This window comes from Dendropsophus ebraccatus, chromosome 1 (assembly GCF_027789765.1).
Source record: "Dendropsophus ebraccatus isolate aDenEbr1 chromosome 1, aDenEbr1.pat, whole genome shotgun sequence".
Classification (NCBI taxonomy): domain Eukaryota; kingdom Metazoa; phylum Chordata; class Amphibia; order Anura; family Hylidae; genus Dendropsophus; species Dendropsophus ebraccatus.
In genome coordinates this window covers 85,538,250-85,554,502 of record NC_091454.1, presented here as the reverse complement: position 1 = coordinate 85,554,502, position 16,253 = coordinate 85,538,250, and the positions used below count along the sequence as shown (strand labels likewise).

General features: G+C 40.8%; 1 protein-coding gene across 1 annotated transcript in view; it reads right to left on the bottom strand.

Moving 5' to 3' along the window:
* The window catches only part of PLEKHG7 (pleckstrin homology and RhoGEF domain containing G7), a 35,033-nt gene extending 18,993 nt beyond the window's left edge, over positions 1–16,040 (bottom strand). Inside the window, exons 1-4 of the mRNA XM_069974221.1 lie at positions 15,806–16,040; positions 6,497–6,958; positions 6,228–6,407; positions 3,488–3,510 (exon numbers count right to left, since the gene is read on the bottom strand). Coding sequence (XP_069830322.1) covers positions 3,488–3,510; positions 6,228–6,407; positions 6,497–6,958; positions 15,806–15,817 — 677 coding nt within the window. The 5' untranslated portion in view covers positions 15,818–16,040. The remainder of the gene's footprint in view (positions 1–3,487; positions 3,511–6,227; positions 6,408–6,496; positions 6,959–15,805) is intronic.
* Between the last annotated feature and the right edge of the window lie 213 nt (positions 16,041–16,253).

Sequence of the window (16,253 nt, the reverse complement as noted above, 5' to 3'; positions counted from 1 at the left end):
CTTCTTTGACTGTTTCTGGCTGCTTCCTTGAACCTAATTTGCCTCTCCTCTGTTTGACCTCCGCCTGGTTGACTATGTTCCTTTGTTACCCTATTTGCTTAAGACCTCAGCCAGTAGCTGGACTCTGCCCTGCATTGGTGTCTCCAGCTTCACTGGGCCACTTGCCGCCTACACCAGTACAGCACTTATGATGTGTGCACAGCAGCAAAGTTCAGTGAATATAGCCCCCTGAATACTGATATGAAGAACTTAGTATAGGCTGAGGGCTGTTTTCATTGTTTGCTGTTGGCTGGCAAGATGTAGGTAGAAGAAGATCCTTTTAGTCTCATGCATGTGCTCTCAATGTGACTGCTACTAGACATACTGTATGTCTGCTGTGTACACAAATAACTGGATAATCTGCTTTGCATTCTTATTTTTATTCAGGCAACTCAGTATGTTAACATTTTGGCAAGAGACCAGGGACAAATACAATCTGTTTGATTCGCGGGAGATATTTTATGTGCAATGATCCTCTAAGCTGCCGTTTTACTTCTGTGTGTGCGTTGCCTATTTATTTATCAAAGATTCAATCTAAACAGCTCCTGTAACCAACAACACGTTGGATACAACTATATCAACAGAGTTCAAATCCTGAGAATACCAGAGGGTGGATTCTAATATCTCTAAGCTACATACTGGGCCGCATTTGCAACAAGGCACCTAAGGGCATGTGTCTAGGTTAGCCGTTGTAAAGATTACAGCACTTATGTGGTCACTATCATTTCAATTTCCTGCCATGTGATAGTCTATGAGATTCCGAACATACAGTGGGGAAAATAAGTATTTGATACACTGCTGATTTTGCAAGTCTTTTCACCTACAAAGAATGGAGAGGTCTGTCATTTTTATTGAAGGACTTTATTGATTTTTATATATTTAGCATTTATTGCAAGAAATAAGTATTTGATACAATAGAAAAACAGACCTTTTTTTTCTACCAAATTTGCACACACTGCAGCAATGATTTTGTCCCACTCCTCCATACTGATCCTCTCCAGATCTTTCACGTTTTGCTGTGTAACATTGAGTTTCAGCTCCCTCCAAAGCTTTTTTTTATTTAATTCAGGCCTGGAGACTGGCAAAGCCACTCCGCGACCTAGAAATGCTTCTTATGGAGTCATTCATTAGTTGCCCAGGCTGTGTGCTTTAGGTCATTGTCATGCTGGAAGACCCAGCCATGAGCCATCTTCAATGCTCCTACTGAGGGAAGGAGGTTATTGACCAAAATCTCACAATATATGCCCCAATCCATCCTCTCTTCAATACGGTGCAGTCGTACTGTCCCCTCTGCAAAAATGGACCCTCAAAGTTTGATGTTTACACCCCCCAGGCTTGATGGTTGTGACTGTGTTCTTGGGGTTGCGCTCATCCTTCTTCTTCCTCCAAACACGGGGAATAGAGTTGATACCGAAAAGTTCTATTTTGGTCTTATCTGACCACATGACCTTCTCCCTTGGCTCCTCTGGATCATCCAGATGGTCATTGGCGAACTTCAAATGGGCCTTAAAATGTGCTAATGTGAACAGGGGGACCTTGTGGGCCCTGCAGAATTTTAATCCATTTAAAACATAGTGTGTTACCAATGGTAATCTTTTGAGACTTTGGTCATAGCCCCTGACCAGGACCTCCCGTAACATTCTAGGCTGATTTCTGACCATTATCAGAATCATCCTTACCCCATAAGCTCTTCTATGGAGCCCCAGACCAAGGAAAAAGTGATAGTCATCTTGTTTTTCTTCCATTTTCTATTAATTACACCAACAGTTATTGCCTTCTCACCAAGCCGTTTGCCTGTTGTCCTGTAGCCCATACCAACCTTGTTAAGGTCTATTTAATTTGGTTCCTAGTTTTCTTAGACAGTTCTCTGGTCTTGTCAATGGTGGAGAGGTTTGAGTGAGATTGATTCAGTGTGCGGGCAGGTGTTTTTTTAAACAGGTAACAAGTTCAAACAGGTGCAATTAATACATGTAATGAGTGCAGAGTAGGGGGAGCTTCTTAAGAAAAACTAACCGGTCTCAAAAAATTTTTTTTCCCCCTACAAATTCTGTCTCTCATAGTTGAGGTGTACCTATGATAAAAATTACAGACCTCTCCATTCTTTGTAGGTCAGAAAACTTTCAAAATCGGCAGTGAATCAAACACTTTTTCCCCCCACTGTATTTGACAATAACATCATTTACAATAAATTACTACTTACCACAGAACAAAGCTCAAAAGCCTAAAGGCCCTATTCCATGGAACGATTATCGGACGATAATCGTCCTGTGGAATTGACAGCAACGATCAGCCAACATCGTTCATGTCGGCTGATTGTTGTGTCATTTGTCTTTGAAACATGTTAAAAGACAAACGACTGATACAGCAACGATCTGCTGACGTCGCTCTGTAAAACAGGAGCGTCGGCAGCAGACGCTGCTGTATCCTATGGGCTGCCCGGACGATCAGCGATCACCCGGGCAGCCCCCCCCCCCCCGAAGCTCTCCGCGCCCCCCCCCCAGACTCACCCGCTCGCTGCGGCCGCATGGAATATTGGCAGCAGCGAGCAGGGAACGAGGAGTAAATAGTGCTAATAGTGCTCATTTGCTCTTGTCAGTAGCCCGTGGAATAGGGCCTTTAGTCACTAGAAGTCTCACTTGCTTGTAATCTGCTTCCACTGCCTTTCATTAGGGGAAATCCGTCTCTAGTAACGGCTAGCAAGACGGAACCCAGGCATTATGGGTGGGACTTAGCTACTGGTCTATGCTGGAGAAGAGAAGAGAGAGTCTGTTCTGTGTACCTGCCATCTGTGAGCGTCTAGAGGATCTAAATTATCCATGCAAGGAACATCAAGGCTGCCATTTATTCCTGCACAGGCTCAGTGCCCATCTGCAGTGAATATGTAACCAAGTACTCATAACTCACACAGTTTATGTATTTATGCTGTGTACTTATGACAGATCTGCATGAAAAAATTCTAACATGGGATTAATGTGTTAATGTCTAGGGCAGCAAAAGCTGTACATATGGCCCTGGTGACATGAATATCACAATGTCTTTGCAACATTGGAGTTCCGGAGACTCGGAGCAACTACATGAAGTTTGGATGTTCTCCTCTTCCTTGCACAGGATCTTTGGTTTCTACACATTTCAAAAAGGTTTAATTAGTATTGTTTGTAAAACAGTTTAGAATGTGATTCCCATAGAGGACTGTCTGGTGTAAGTGACTGGTATATGTGTACTGCTGAATTTATACTATAGACGTAGTAGATAGCTACAACTTAAGGGATTTGCTTTATGTCAGAATGGCTGGAAAAGCCAAGATTTCAACATCATTGTTTAATATTCAGTAGACAAAAATGCTGGTTCACAATAGAATCTCGTTTCAATCATTTATTGACGTGCACACTTGGCAGGTGTACTGGAACTCATGATGCAAAAAGAATGTTCCCCCCCCCCCCCCACTTACCGTGACTGGTGGAACGCCTTCATCTGAAAGACAAAGGCAAACAAAAATCATTTAGTTATGTCTGACTAGTTGGTACAGAACTAACTGGTCATTCTCTAAAGCACTGGAGAGATGAGGGAGCTTGTAGACTTGTAGAATTGTATTTATCTATATTCATTATTCATTCGTTTGACATTTCTATACCAGTCTTGTTTGTGGTAAGACTAATATCATTCGGTTTGACAATGAATCAGTATGACATGATTATATTGCCAGGTTTTTAAAGTTGTTACGGCTTCCTGCTGTCTGGCCAAGAACTGAAACAGAGCTGGCATTTCATAAAAAACTAGGCTGGTGCCAGGATTACTGAATGTGGTCTCGTTCTTTTGTCTACCTTTAGACTCGAAGATCCACTTTATTAGTAACACAGCGTTCTGCATTCATTTACTCATCGATTTTCACAACATGGAGAATAATACATAAATGGATGTGTACATAATACATTAATCTTGAAATCAAAGTGACACTTTGAAAATGTCAACTTTTGCCTTGACCGTTGTGTCACATAACTACCATTATCTTAATTAGAGATGAGCTAACTGAACTTCACAAACCAAGATTTGGTACAAACCTTACAAAAAGTTTGATTTGTCATAGAACAAATACACTTTAATACATATAGAAAACAAAAAAGAGCCTATGCTTACCTGTTCACGCTTCTCTGGTGTGCTTCTATAAGTCTCCAGTGTTCCCTGCTAATTTCAGTTGCCTCCAGCCTGCTCAGCCAATCACTGACTGACTGACTGAGCTGCCACTTTCATCTTGGGAGTGACAGCCCACTCAGCCAATCACAGGCTGTGGCACTGTTCCGTCTTAGTCAGTGATTGGCTGAACAGGTTGCCACTTTACAGAGGAGTCAGCAGGGGGGCACCAGAGACCCATAGGAGGACACTGGGGAAGTGTGGAAAGGTAAGTAGTGGTGAGCAAACTTGCTGAACTGCACTTAACTTAACTTAACTCTGCACTTAATTTGTCTGTTTTAATGTGTTTCTTTTTTAAAGTTCATTTCGGATGAACCTGAACTGTGCTTCAAAGTTCTACAAACCTTTTAAAATGTTTGTTTATCTCTATTCCTAATATCCCTTCAAAAATCTCTGTTGTTCTACCTAAACTAACTTACTGCTCCATGGATCCATATGGCATGGTAAGGATGTTGTAGTAGACCTGTGGAGAGTCCAGGTATTATATCTGGAACACAGATTGTCAAACGCAGGTACAATTTACCAGAATAAAGTTTAGGGGATATGGCTCTGTTAATACTATAACTTCATCAATTATTTTCTGTTCACCTACAGATAATTGCACAAAAACTGATGTGGCAGATATTAGCTAGGATCTGTTCACATTTTCATAAGGTTTTATTGTATAATTCCATATGTAATGAAAACTATCTGCACTGAAGGTAAAAACAATGAACAGTAATCTACAAACATATCCAGATTCTTAGGTTCACAGAACCAATTTGAATCACAAAGAATCACTGACCAGTAGTCACCAGTGTATTCAGGAGCTAAAACTTAAATTTTCAAGGTGGGTGAAACCTTTTCACAATAGAGGATAGGTGTATAGGGGGACAGGTGAAGGAGGTAGGTTTGGAATGGGGAAGGACTAATGCCCTCTAACCATATAATCCCCCTCCTCTTTCCCTGTCTCTTGAGTACCCTGCCCCAACCACAATCGCAGCCCCAACCTAGGTGCTAAGTGAGGGACCAAAACAACAAAATAGGGGAAGTGAGGACAAACAATATTAATAATCCTATTCAGTTTAGAGCAACACAACAGCAGTGTGGGGTACAGCAGTATTGCAATACGTTTGGAACCCCTTTTATCAGGGAACAACTAGTGTACCATAATAGGTATAAGATCACTGAAGAGTGAAGTATGCAACAGTATTAAAAATAGTGTCCCAGATATGTATAGATGGAAATGTGTCATGCCACAGTCACATTAAGCCTCACTGTGCCCTGTAAAACTGAGTAAATGAGCCGATGAAATGAAAAGTACATATACTGACAGATCAGTTGCACAACAGATATTACTGGCACCTAACAGAACCTAATGACTTACAATACAGTCCATCAGGGTTGCTACCATTTTAATGTGCAGGATCAGCAGAACATGCAATGCTATTCTTTCCTTTGAAATCTTCTGGGAGTTGCAATTGAAACTCTGAACAGAGTCTTTATGGTAATATGCCTTACCATTGACTTTAGTACAAAAAAAAAAATCATTTTTTTTTGTACTCCATTATTTTTAACAGCGTTATAGATTGTAAGCCCTCGCGGGCAGGGTCCTCTTCCCCCATGTACCAGTCTACCATTTGTCTTCATGTTATTTGTGTTGATCTTGTATTGTTCCTGTTTGTTACCCCCATCGCTTGTATAGCGCTCTAGAATTAGGGAAGCTTTATAAATAAATAATAATAGTAATAATAATAATAATAACAGCCGACAATGGATATAAAAGACTGATTAAAGACAACTAATCTCCTCTGTTTTTACATTCATTGTTCTTGTCCAGCATTAGAAAGTTATCAATGAAGAAGCATCTTTTTATAATGTCCATGTGTGTCTTTCTGTTTGTCTTAATACACTTTTTGGGGGAATAAAAAAAATGTTATTTTACTTTCCGGAAAATGTTAACGCTGGTTAAATGCTGTATTCTGCTGAGGACAATATAAATAAAATAGGATAGGTTATACCTGGGCACATTGGTTGGATATTTCAGGCTCTCCTTTTGATTCAGTAGCAGTTATTCCATTGTAGTTGTGATCAGGTGACTTTTCGTCATCAGTATAATTGGTGTGGTCAGCAGGGTCTACTACATGATCACAGCTTTTCACCTGGTCTTCTAAGCTTTGAGACACACATGATACATTGTCCTGAGGAAATGACATCACCATTGTAACCTTATCAGGATGAAGTGATAGAAATGCTCTTTACATTCACAATGATATTCTAAATAACTTACCGTGACACATTCCTCCTTGGGAATTGGAAACTTGGAGACATCAAAAACATCCTGCAATAACGTAAAGTTTCCTATAGTGTTTTTTCTCAGCCTCCTTAGTGTTGGAGAAGTAGATATCCTGGCAGGTGCTTGTCTATCAAACTGGAATGGTGTGTTGTAGTTTCCTTCTTCTATTAAAATAAGTGGTTGGATATTTGTTTTTTTGTGCAGTTTTTCTAAAGAGGTCTTAGTACTATCCGATATGAGCAGTTCAGCTTTTAAACTGGGTCTGTCATTTACACTGGTTACACTTAGCTCATCACCATTTATATGTGGATCAGAAGGAGATATGAAGTTGTCATGAAACACATCAGTGTTTTCATCTTCATTTCTGTAACTTGTAACCAAAATGTCTTCCTCGTCCATGTCTTGGAAACAAATGTGCACTGGCTCCAGAATGTTCCTCACATTTCCTTCATATTCCTAAATTAGGAGAAATTCCCATAGGAGAATGAGATAATTTAATCATTTTACCTTCCCAATTCTATCATCAAAAACAAGTCAACAATGGAATACCCTTAGGCACTAGAGTATGTCAAAAGTACAATATGAACAATATTCATTATATCTCAAATAGTAAAAATGGGTAAGAACACAGTTACAGGAGACTAAGATAAAAGGTGAGTACTGTTGTTGCTATTTATAACAGTATTTCTGACTGCTGTATGTATCACTATCAATTATTATAGTATTGTATAACAAGACAGTCTTTGGACATGTAATTAATACCTAAGAAGTTGGCACACAGAGTTCCCAGGCATATCCAATCTACTGTAAAAGCACAATAATGACAATTCCTACAATACATAACCGTCTAAAAAAGTATATACAGTGCCCCCCCCCCCCCCCCCCAACATATGTGGTTATTTGGTTCCAGGACAACCATTGTATGTTTAGACCATAACTCTATGGAAAACTGGTAATTGGTTCTCAAGCCTCCAAAATGCCATCCAAAAATTAGTTGAAAAAAATGAAGATTTAAAGGAAAAAAAGCAAATAACTAATATGGATCCAGCCAGTACAGTGGTGCTTTGGATAATGAGCACAATGCGTTACAGGACTGTGCTTGTAATCCAAATCCACTCTTAAACCAAAGCAAAACTTCCCATAAAAAAATCACTGAAATGTAGACAATTGGTTCCACACTTCCAAAATAATGATTTTTTTATTCTGAATAACATGTAAAACAAATGAAACATAGATTTAGAAACAGCTGAATCTGATATTATAAATTACTGTACAGTATAGCAATCAGCATGTGGAGTATAATCTGTAGTAAGTGCATTAACCTGAAAACACAGCAGCTGTTTGTAGATACAGGATGGAATTGCAGAGTGTGAGTGCAGGCTCAGTATAGCAACAGTGTGTATAGTTGAGTGTGAGTGCAGGCACATTTTAGCAGGAGCATGAAGGAATGAGACTGCAGGGAGCATGAAGGAATGAGCAGGGAATGTGTGGGCACAGTATAGCAGCTCTCTCTGTTCGGTGAGAGAGGGGTTACAGCTATAAAGAGATTACCTCCACAGTCCTGTCCCCTGATGTGAGCCCCAGCCTAAAGTGGATCTGCTATGATTTGCAAGGTGAGGGAGACTTCCTGGGTCATAGTACAGTGCTGTAGACCCCGCTATGCAGACCATGCCCCTCCCCCACCACTCCCCCACTCCCCCTCCCACCCAGTACAGGGAGTTCTTGAACCAAAGCAATGCTCTTAAACCAAGTCACAATTTTGAAAAACTGTGAGCTCTTAAACCAAAACGGTCTTAATCCAAGTTACTCTTAAACAAAGGTACCACTGTACTTACATACAACAGTCAGAAAGAATTACTGGAGACTGTAAATTGCTTTCTTTGTAGAGGACCGGAGCATTTTTAGAGTCCTGTATAGTCCCAGAAAAATAAAATGAAGCCGCCCTCACCTGATGCCCAAAGGAGCAACTCACCCTGGCACAGTTAAAGAGCAGCACAGGACATGTAGTATCACACTGCACTGTAGGTTAGCACCACTTGACAACCAATCAGTGCATGCACCTCGGTAATACTGGGGTTTTATCAATAAAAATGCCCACTTTTATTGGTCGATCATCTAGTTATTCACATGTGCTGCAGATTACGACTGTAGCATTGTATGCCGAGTCTGGTCTCAAGTTACAGTGGTTCAGAAAGGAACCATTGTACGTTGAAAATATTGTAACCTGAGGCCCTTGTAAGTTGAAGAACCACTGTACTTACACAAATATAATATTGTGCACTGCATTCGATACATAGTGTAGACTACATTACCCAGAAAGATTATAGAAATTATGATTATTTCCTTAAGAAAAATGATGAAGAGAAATCCAATAACTACATGTACATACAGTATATAGGCTATGGATCTCTCTGCCAGAAGAAGGGGTCATGGTTAATTTAGTTTAAAAGGCCTAGATATATTTATACAGTGTTAAAATGTCACAGGTTATAGTCACAGGATTCTGGAGAAAGGGCACTGATCCTGGATTTTATTCTGATTGCCAGTCTTGGAGGTAAATTAGCTTCTGTCTCATTCTGCCTTCCCCTGGGGTTCTGCCTTCCTTTGGATCGACACTGCACAGCATATGAGCAAAAAAAAAAAAAAAAGGCCATGCCTACTCCTGCCTTGCCTGCCCATCAGGCGAGCGGGGGATGCAGCTGGCATACGGAGAAGGGGGATTCTGCCCTTTTTCAGTGATGTACTCCAGGGGGGCATGTTAGTAAATGCCTCCCATAATGTTGTTGTGGCTAAGGAATACCTTGTTTTACAACCTGCTCATTGCTTTAATGGCTTTTAGAACCTGTTGCATATTTGGTTGTCCAAATTAGAATGGCAGTTTGGTAGCCATACATTATCTTATTCTTATCACCAGCAAATGACTACTTCTAATATCTTTTAGTCTCCCGGTTAATGACCCACTGAGTCATTCAGTGTCTGTTTACCTTCATTGTCTGTATTTTAACCTAGGTTCACCTGCCTGCTACTTTTTTGTCTTACTTTGCCCTCTTACTTTGTCTTCTCTTTGCCCTTTCTGTGTGTGGTTTTCTTCCTGAGCCATATATTTGCGTCATCCTGTCTAAAAAGATAAGATCACGAGCTATGATCTGTGTTCCTGATATTCCTTCTAATGCTATCATGTGTTTCTAGTCTTTAAAAAAACAGCATGTGATTTAACACTAGTCATGATATATCCATTAGTCCAGCATGTGAAAAAAATATAAAAAGGAGCATGGTATGAAAATCTCAGATGGAACAAGGTTATTCATTATAAGGAAAGTTCCTCTATGTATTTAATAATTATGGGGGTTGGATTAGTGCATAACATACAAAATGTCATACTAGTGGAAGGGTTTTTTCCTACCTACAACACTTATCATGATGAGGGTTTGATCCGTGGTGATCCGACCAACACAACCCGTATAATCATAGGAAGGGGGTTCCCATGATCCCCTGGTCTATAGAGTTGCTGCTGCTGCTCTATTTACCACTAGAACCCCTTTTAATGATTGATTGGGGTCCCAGTGATTATACTACAACTATGCCACTAAAACATTTTCCTAACACACTATATATAAGTATTTCAGATGTGTAATTTTTGGGTTAAATATGCTTAAAACAAATCTGTACTGAGCCCCTTCTTCCCCCCAATGACTGTTATGTAGCTTTAACAAATACATGGCTGGTAATGGGGTCCATTATTCTCTCAGTAAAAAAGACCTTTTATTCGGGTGGCGCAGGGTCAAAGAGGCGGGGCCTAGGCCATCTGGAGCACCTCTCCTTTCATGCTGACCTTCTTATCCCAGGGCTGTAGCTAAAAAGAAGAAGGGTGGGCAGCAAGAAGAGAGAGTTGCTGCACACCTAAATGCTTTAGGCCCCATCTACCTCTTTGGGCCCACACTGCCCAAATAAACATCTTTTTTACCAGAATGCCAGCAGCTAGAGGAAAATGGACCCCGGCATCAGCTATGGATTCATTAATACTACATAATGGTATCCGTGGATAAAGGTGTGGATGCATCTATATCCATCATAACCTATTTTTATATATTTAACATGTGGTATCTTAGCTCATTTTAATGTCTTCTATGCTGTTTTAAACACTGTTATAGATAGATAGATTACATAGATAAATGAATGTTTCCCTATTCATCTATCATCATAATAACATAAAAAATGAAATAAAATCTCAGTCTGGCAAAAATAAACCTTTGGGGGTTGGGGTGTGGATTTTGTTTCAGCCTGCACTCTATCGTGTTCAGTAACTTTTTCCTATTGTTTACACTAGATTTCATGTTGGTTGAATATGCAATTAAGAATTAGGCTGCATTCACACGCCCGCGATATACAGTCCGTAAGCTAGTTCTATATCATATACAGAACTCTACGGAACTCCCTGCATGATAATTCATTATGATGCAGTAAGCTATGGTACCAGTGGCGGAACTACCACTGTAGCAGTGAGTACTCCACTTGATTTTTTTTTTTTGTCACTAGCCGTTTGGGGTCTGGGGGTGTCCCGGGGATTCCGCAAGTCCCAAGCTTAGTGTCCGCTGGGGCTAGTAATTCTGGCACAGGGAGCACGTGTTAGAGACACTCCCTGTGCCGGAAGTACTAGCCCTGGCGGACACTGAGCTCCAGAGCTGCAGAGCTGCTGGGGAAGAAGAGGAGAAGACAGCCGACGGGGGAGCGTGTTGTTAGGTGAGTTGTGATTGTTTTTTTTGTTTTACTGCTTTGCAAAGGGGGCCATCTATGGGGGGAGCATAAGGGGGCATTTATTGGGGGACAACATAAGGGGGCCAATCTATAGGGGGGGACAATATAAGGGGGCATTTATAGGGGGCCATCTATGGTGACAACATAAGGGGGCCATATATAGGGGGACAACATAAAGGGGGCATCTATAGGGGGACAACATGAGAAGTCATCTATGTGGGACACTATGAGAGGGCATCTATAAGTGAGACAACACGTGGGGACCATCTATAAGGGGGATGGAGAACACAGGGAGGTCATTAATAAGGGGGGCAACACGGGGGACCATATATAAGGGGGGTGGACAACACAGGGGGTAATTTATAAGGGGGACAATACAGGGGGAGCATCTATAAGGAGGGCAAAGGAGGACAACACGGGAGACATCTCTAAGGGGGATACACAGAGGGGGCCATCTATAAGAGGGGATACACAGAGGGGGGCCATCTATAAGAGAGAATACACAGATGGGGCCATATATAAGAGAGACTACACATAGGAGGCCATCTATAAGGGGGACTACACAGAAGTGGGCATTTATAAGTCAACTACACAGAGGGGGAATACACAGAGGATAGTGGTTACACAGAGAGGGGCCATCTATAAAGGGGACTACACGGAGGGCGTATACAATAGGGGATGCACAATGGTTGGCATCTACTATAGTGGACTACACAAAGGGGCCATCTATAAGGGGGGGCTACATAGAGGGGGGCTCTATAGGAGATGCACATGGGGCCATCTATATGAAAGACTGAACAAGGGGCCATCTATAAGGTGGCTAGACAGAGGGAGGCACATACTATAAGGGGGTCACATAGAGTCAGGGCTGCTTACTAAATTAGGGTGTAAAGGTACCAATACAAATGTGCACTTTGTAGACAGATGAGGATGGTGCCAGAGTGAGGAGCCTAATATGTTTGTCTGGCAGATTCTGTGGATTCGTGGCTTGAAGTTCTTATGATGGCCAAGGGCAGATGGAAAAGAAAATGAAAAGGGAAGAACTGTGATCAGAGAAGACGTCCCCTATGAGTCACTTAATATTACTGCACTGAAATCAATATGGAGTACAGACCCTGTGTAGAGCTGGGTGTGTTGATGGCGTAGTGGTCGGTCAAGAGGGAGCCCCATAGCAAACTTTTGATTGGGGTCCCCCTCGACCAACCACTAGGCAAACACACCTTCGATTGACAGCTATATCATCTCATCTCCTTCATATAAATCTCTCTCAACTAGATTGAGTGTTCATGTGTTTTCAATAGAGAGAGGGAAGAAAGACACTGTCAGGCACTTCTGGCTATAAACATAAGGATTAGATGGATAAAATTTAAAGGGAATCTGTCAGCACCCTGGCCCTATCTAAGGTGCTGACAGTGTGCTGTAGTTGACAGTCCCCTAGTGAATATGGTAACTTTTGGTAATTTGTCACTACAGTGGATTATGCACAATCTCATGTCTTCTACTGTAATGAAGAGTCAAAGAGAAGTTCTGCCTCAGCATTTGTGCCGCACTCTGGCACACCTCACCACTTCTTCCTCCTTCCTCTCTTTCATGAATAATCAATGCTGCCCAGCGTCTAGCTGTCAATCAATATATGCCAATAGAGGACTGATCTGCAATCAGATATAGTTGAAACTTATAGCCTGTGTTGGAGATGTGGTCTAGGTGTACATCACCTGCCAAGAGACCACAAGCAGGTCTTTCCTTGGTTCAAATGACCTTCTAGAAATGAAGTATAATTATTAAAAATTTTTTATTATTGTATCATTTTTAATGCTATGTTCCTACACAGTATTTGCATGGAAAACAAAGAAAGGATCTGTTCACATACTGTTGAAATTTAGTGAATGGCCACCATTTAATGGCAAAAAAATTGCCGTTATTTTAAAACAACAGCCACTGTTTTGAAATAACAGCTATTATTTGCCATTAAATGATGGCCATTCACTAAATTTCAACATGTGAACAGATCCTTTCTTTGTTTTCAATCCACTCCTGGTTTTGGTTGCAAAATACTGACCAAAATACTGTTTGGGAACATAGCCTTAATATGGATGGTAAAACGTACATGTATTAAAGCCCCCTAATAGCAGAGTTAGACTTCTCTAGCAGCCAGTTTTACATTTTAGTGGCAAGAAAATAGAAACAGTAAATATGGCCTTATATTTTTGATAGATGTTGTCAGGATCTTTATTCAGCAAACAGCTGTATCTCTCAGACCAGTCAAGCGGGAGAAGGAAATAGGTCATTGCAAGTCCTCTCTAGCTAACATATATATATATATATATATATATATATATATATATATATATATATATATGCAAATATGGCTAATCAGGGGGACTCCCATTCATATTAAATAGACATGAGCGAACCTCGAGCATGCTCGAGTCCATCCGAACCCGAACGTTCTGCATTTGATTAGCGGTGTCTGCTGAAGTTGGATAAAGCCCTAAGGCTATGTGGAAATCATGGATATAGTCATTGGCTGTATCCATGTTTTCCAGACAACCTTAGAGCTTTATCCAAGTTCAGCAGCCCCCGCTAATCAAATGCCGAACGTTCGGGTTCGGATGGACTTGAACCTGAACCCGGTTCGCTCATCTCTAATATTACACCATGGGATGAACTTGTCAGCTTCAGACAACTTTTACCTAATGTGTATGGCCAGATATAGGCATCAGCAGCCAAGTTCTAGGTGCATTAGTTATCTGACATATTAGATTTCCCAAACTCTGGGTCTTAGAGCACCTTCTATTAACAATGCATGTTTGGAGAGTTGGATTTTATTGCTAAACCTAGAATCATCACATTAATAACAAGATTAAGGTGAAATAGCAGCCACTATCTTACAATAAGCCTGAACAAGCAACTATTATATTACATAATCCCTCCAGCAATAGACATTTTTTCTCACAGAAAAGAAAGTTTTGCTGGCTCTAAAACTTGTCCAAGATGCAGGTTTACAACATATAATACACCTCATTTAGCAGCCATAAAAAGAATGACTTCATTGGTTGCCATCCAAACATCACACCCAGCTTAATCTTTTTTTTTCTTTACATCCAAGGGAAGCATATTACTACTACCATAGAAATACCTGTTTATTAGCCATATATAAATACACTTTACTCACGGACTGCATGACTAATGGCATGCCACTCATAGTTTACATCTGCCCCTCTACTTAATGGCTGGTTGATCTGCCTTTAATATAATATGACAGTAAACACTTGGCTTGATGCAAAGAATTCTATTTCTGATCCAGTAGATTATACCTAGACCAGATCTATTCAGTGCATTGTAAAACCTGTAAGCTGCACACACATTAGACTGGAGTTACTTTGTAATGAGGAGGAGTCACAGTTAATGCTGCCATTGTGAGTACAAATACCCTCTAACGACAGCTGTGCCAAAACATCTCTCTAGTTTCATACTTACTCAGCAAACAAATAAATAATATAAAGGGGAGGGGGTATGGGCATCAGAGGTTGGTTGTTCACACTTAAGGTGGACCTGTTAGCAGATAAACAGGGGGGCAAAGAGGACCACCAGGATTTCTTATCTCCAAAGTCCTTCCTAGAACAAAGCTTTTTCACTAATATATAAAAGAGGCCCAAAAGCCCAGGGGCGTTCCTCAGCACATCAAGAGCACAGACAAGTACAGCTCAATACATCTTTTTCCAGTACACTGTCATTCCAATGGGGTGATAGGATGCAAGCAGGAACCGAGGCTGTGAATAACTTGGGCTCTTACCATGCTGGGGGTACACCTCCTGGGTATTTGAGCCTTGATAACATATAGAGAAAATGTTTATATCTTGGTACTGGAAAGGACTATGGAGATGCTTTAGGATGCCCATAGACAATAGATTAAATTTGATGAAAAAGGACAACCAAATGATCATTTTTCAGGGAACATATAACAAGGTATTTTCTTAAAAAAAATAGCTGGCAGACTGTTATAATAAAAAAAATGAAATGATTATTTGGATAAGAATATTCTCTATGTTAGCGAATATGTTTAAGTTCATTACTAGATTCACCAAAATGGAGATAAGCTATGTACAAATTAGGATAGATGTTATATAGGACATTGCATATGAACAGGCAGGAGTGACATGGAAAGTTATCAAATTAATAATCGTACTTCCATAATTAGTATGGACGGTAGTCTGAATGCACCTTCCAATGTACTTGTTCCAGCCCAGAGTACTCTGCACATAGTACCTGACATGTCGCAGAAAGAAATGTCACATTATCACACAAGCCGTAGATGTTCTCTCCTATAGTTGTGGTGTTTTATAAGAATAAAGCACATCTGCGCCACTTTCAGCCAAAACAGTTGGCTAAGTGCAAAATACTAGAAAAGTGACATCCGTCCATTATATAAATGTCTCTTACTGCAATTTATAAATCACCCCCACCCTCCACTCTCAGTGAGTGAGAACAAGAAGTAGAAGCAAGCCCTCCATCTGCCATATGTGTAATGACACTTGTCAGACTTACGGTTTGAAGCATTTCACCATTGCATGGCACAGGTTGCTGCTTGTACTTCTCTATAGTAAATCCCCAGTGTGTCAGTCAGTGAGTGATCAGCAGGCACACACCCCGGTTGTTGCTGTGCATTCCTGTAACTCTGGGAAAGCCTCCTCCTCCTCCTCTGCCTCTGTGACAGAGCAATGTCTCTGTGCCTGCTGCTCACTCATTCCACACTGAGCCCATTGACACAATTCTCCCATTTTCTTCAGTAATTCAGTGTGTTTCTAGATTTCCTCCTACTGCTTGTATACTGCATAGGTCGGGGAACAGGTTGATCAGGTATCCAGTGACTGACAGAACTGGTCCTATTTCACAGCAGGGTTCTTCCCTTGTCTATCCCCACCCTTAGCCTGGAGAGGTGAGCTGTTAATTCCATGACAGAAATACACTTTTTTTTCTTCTTTTGAACTTTGCT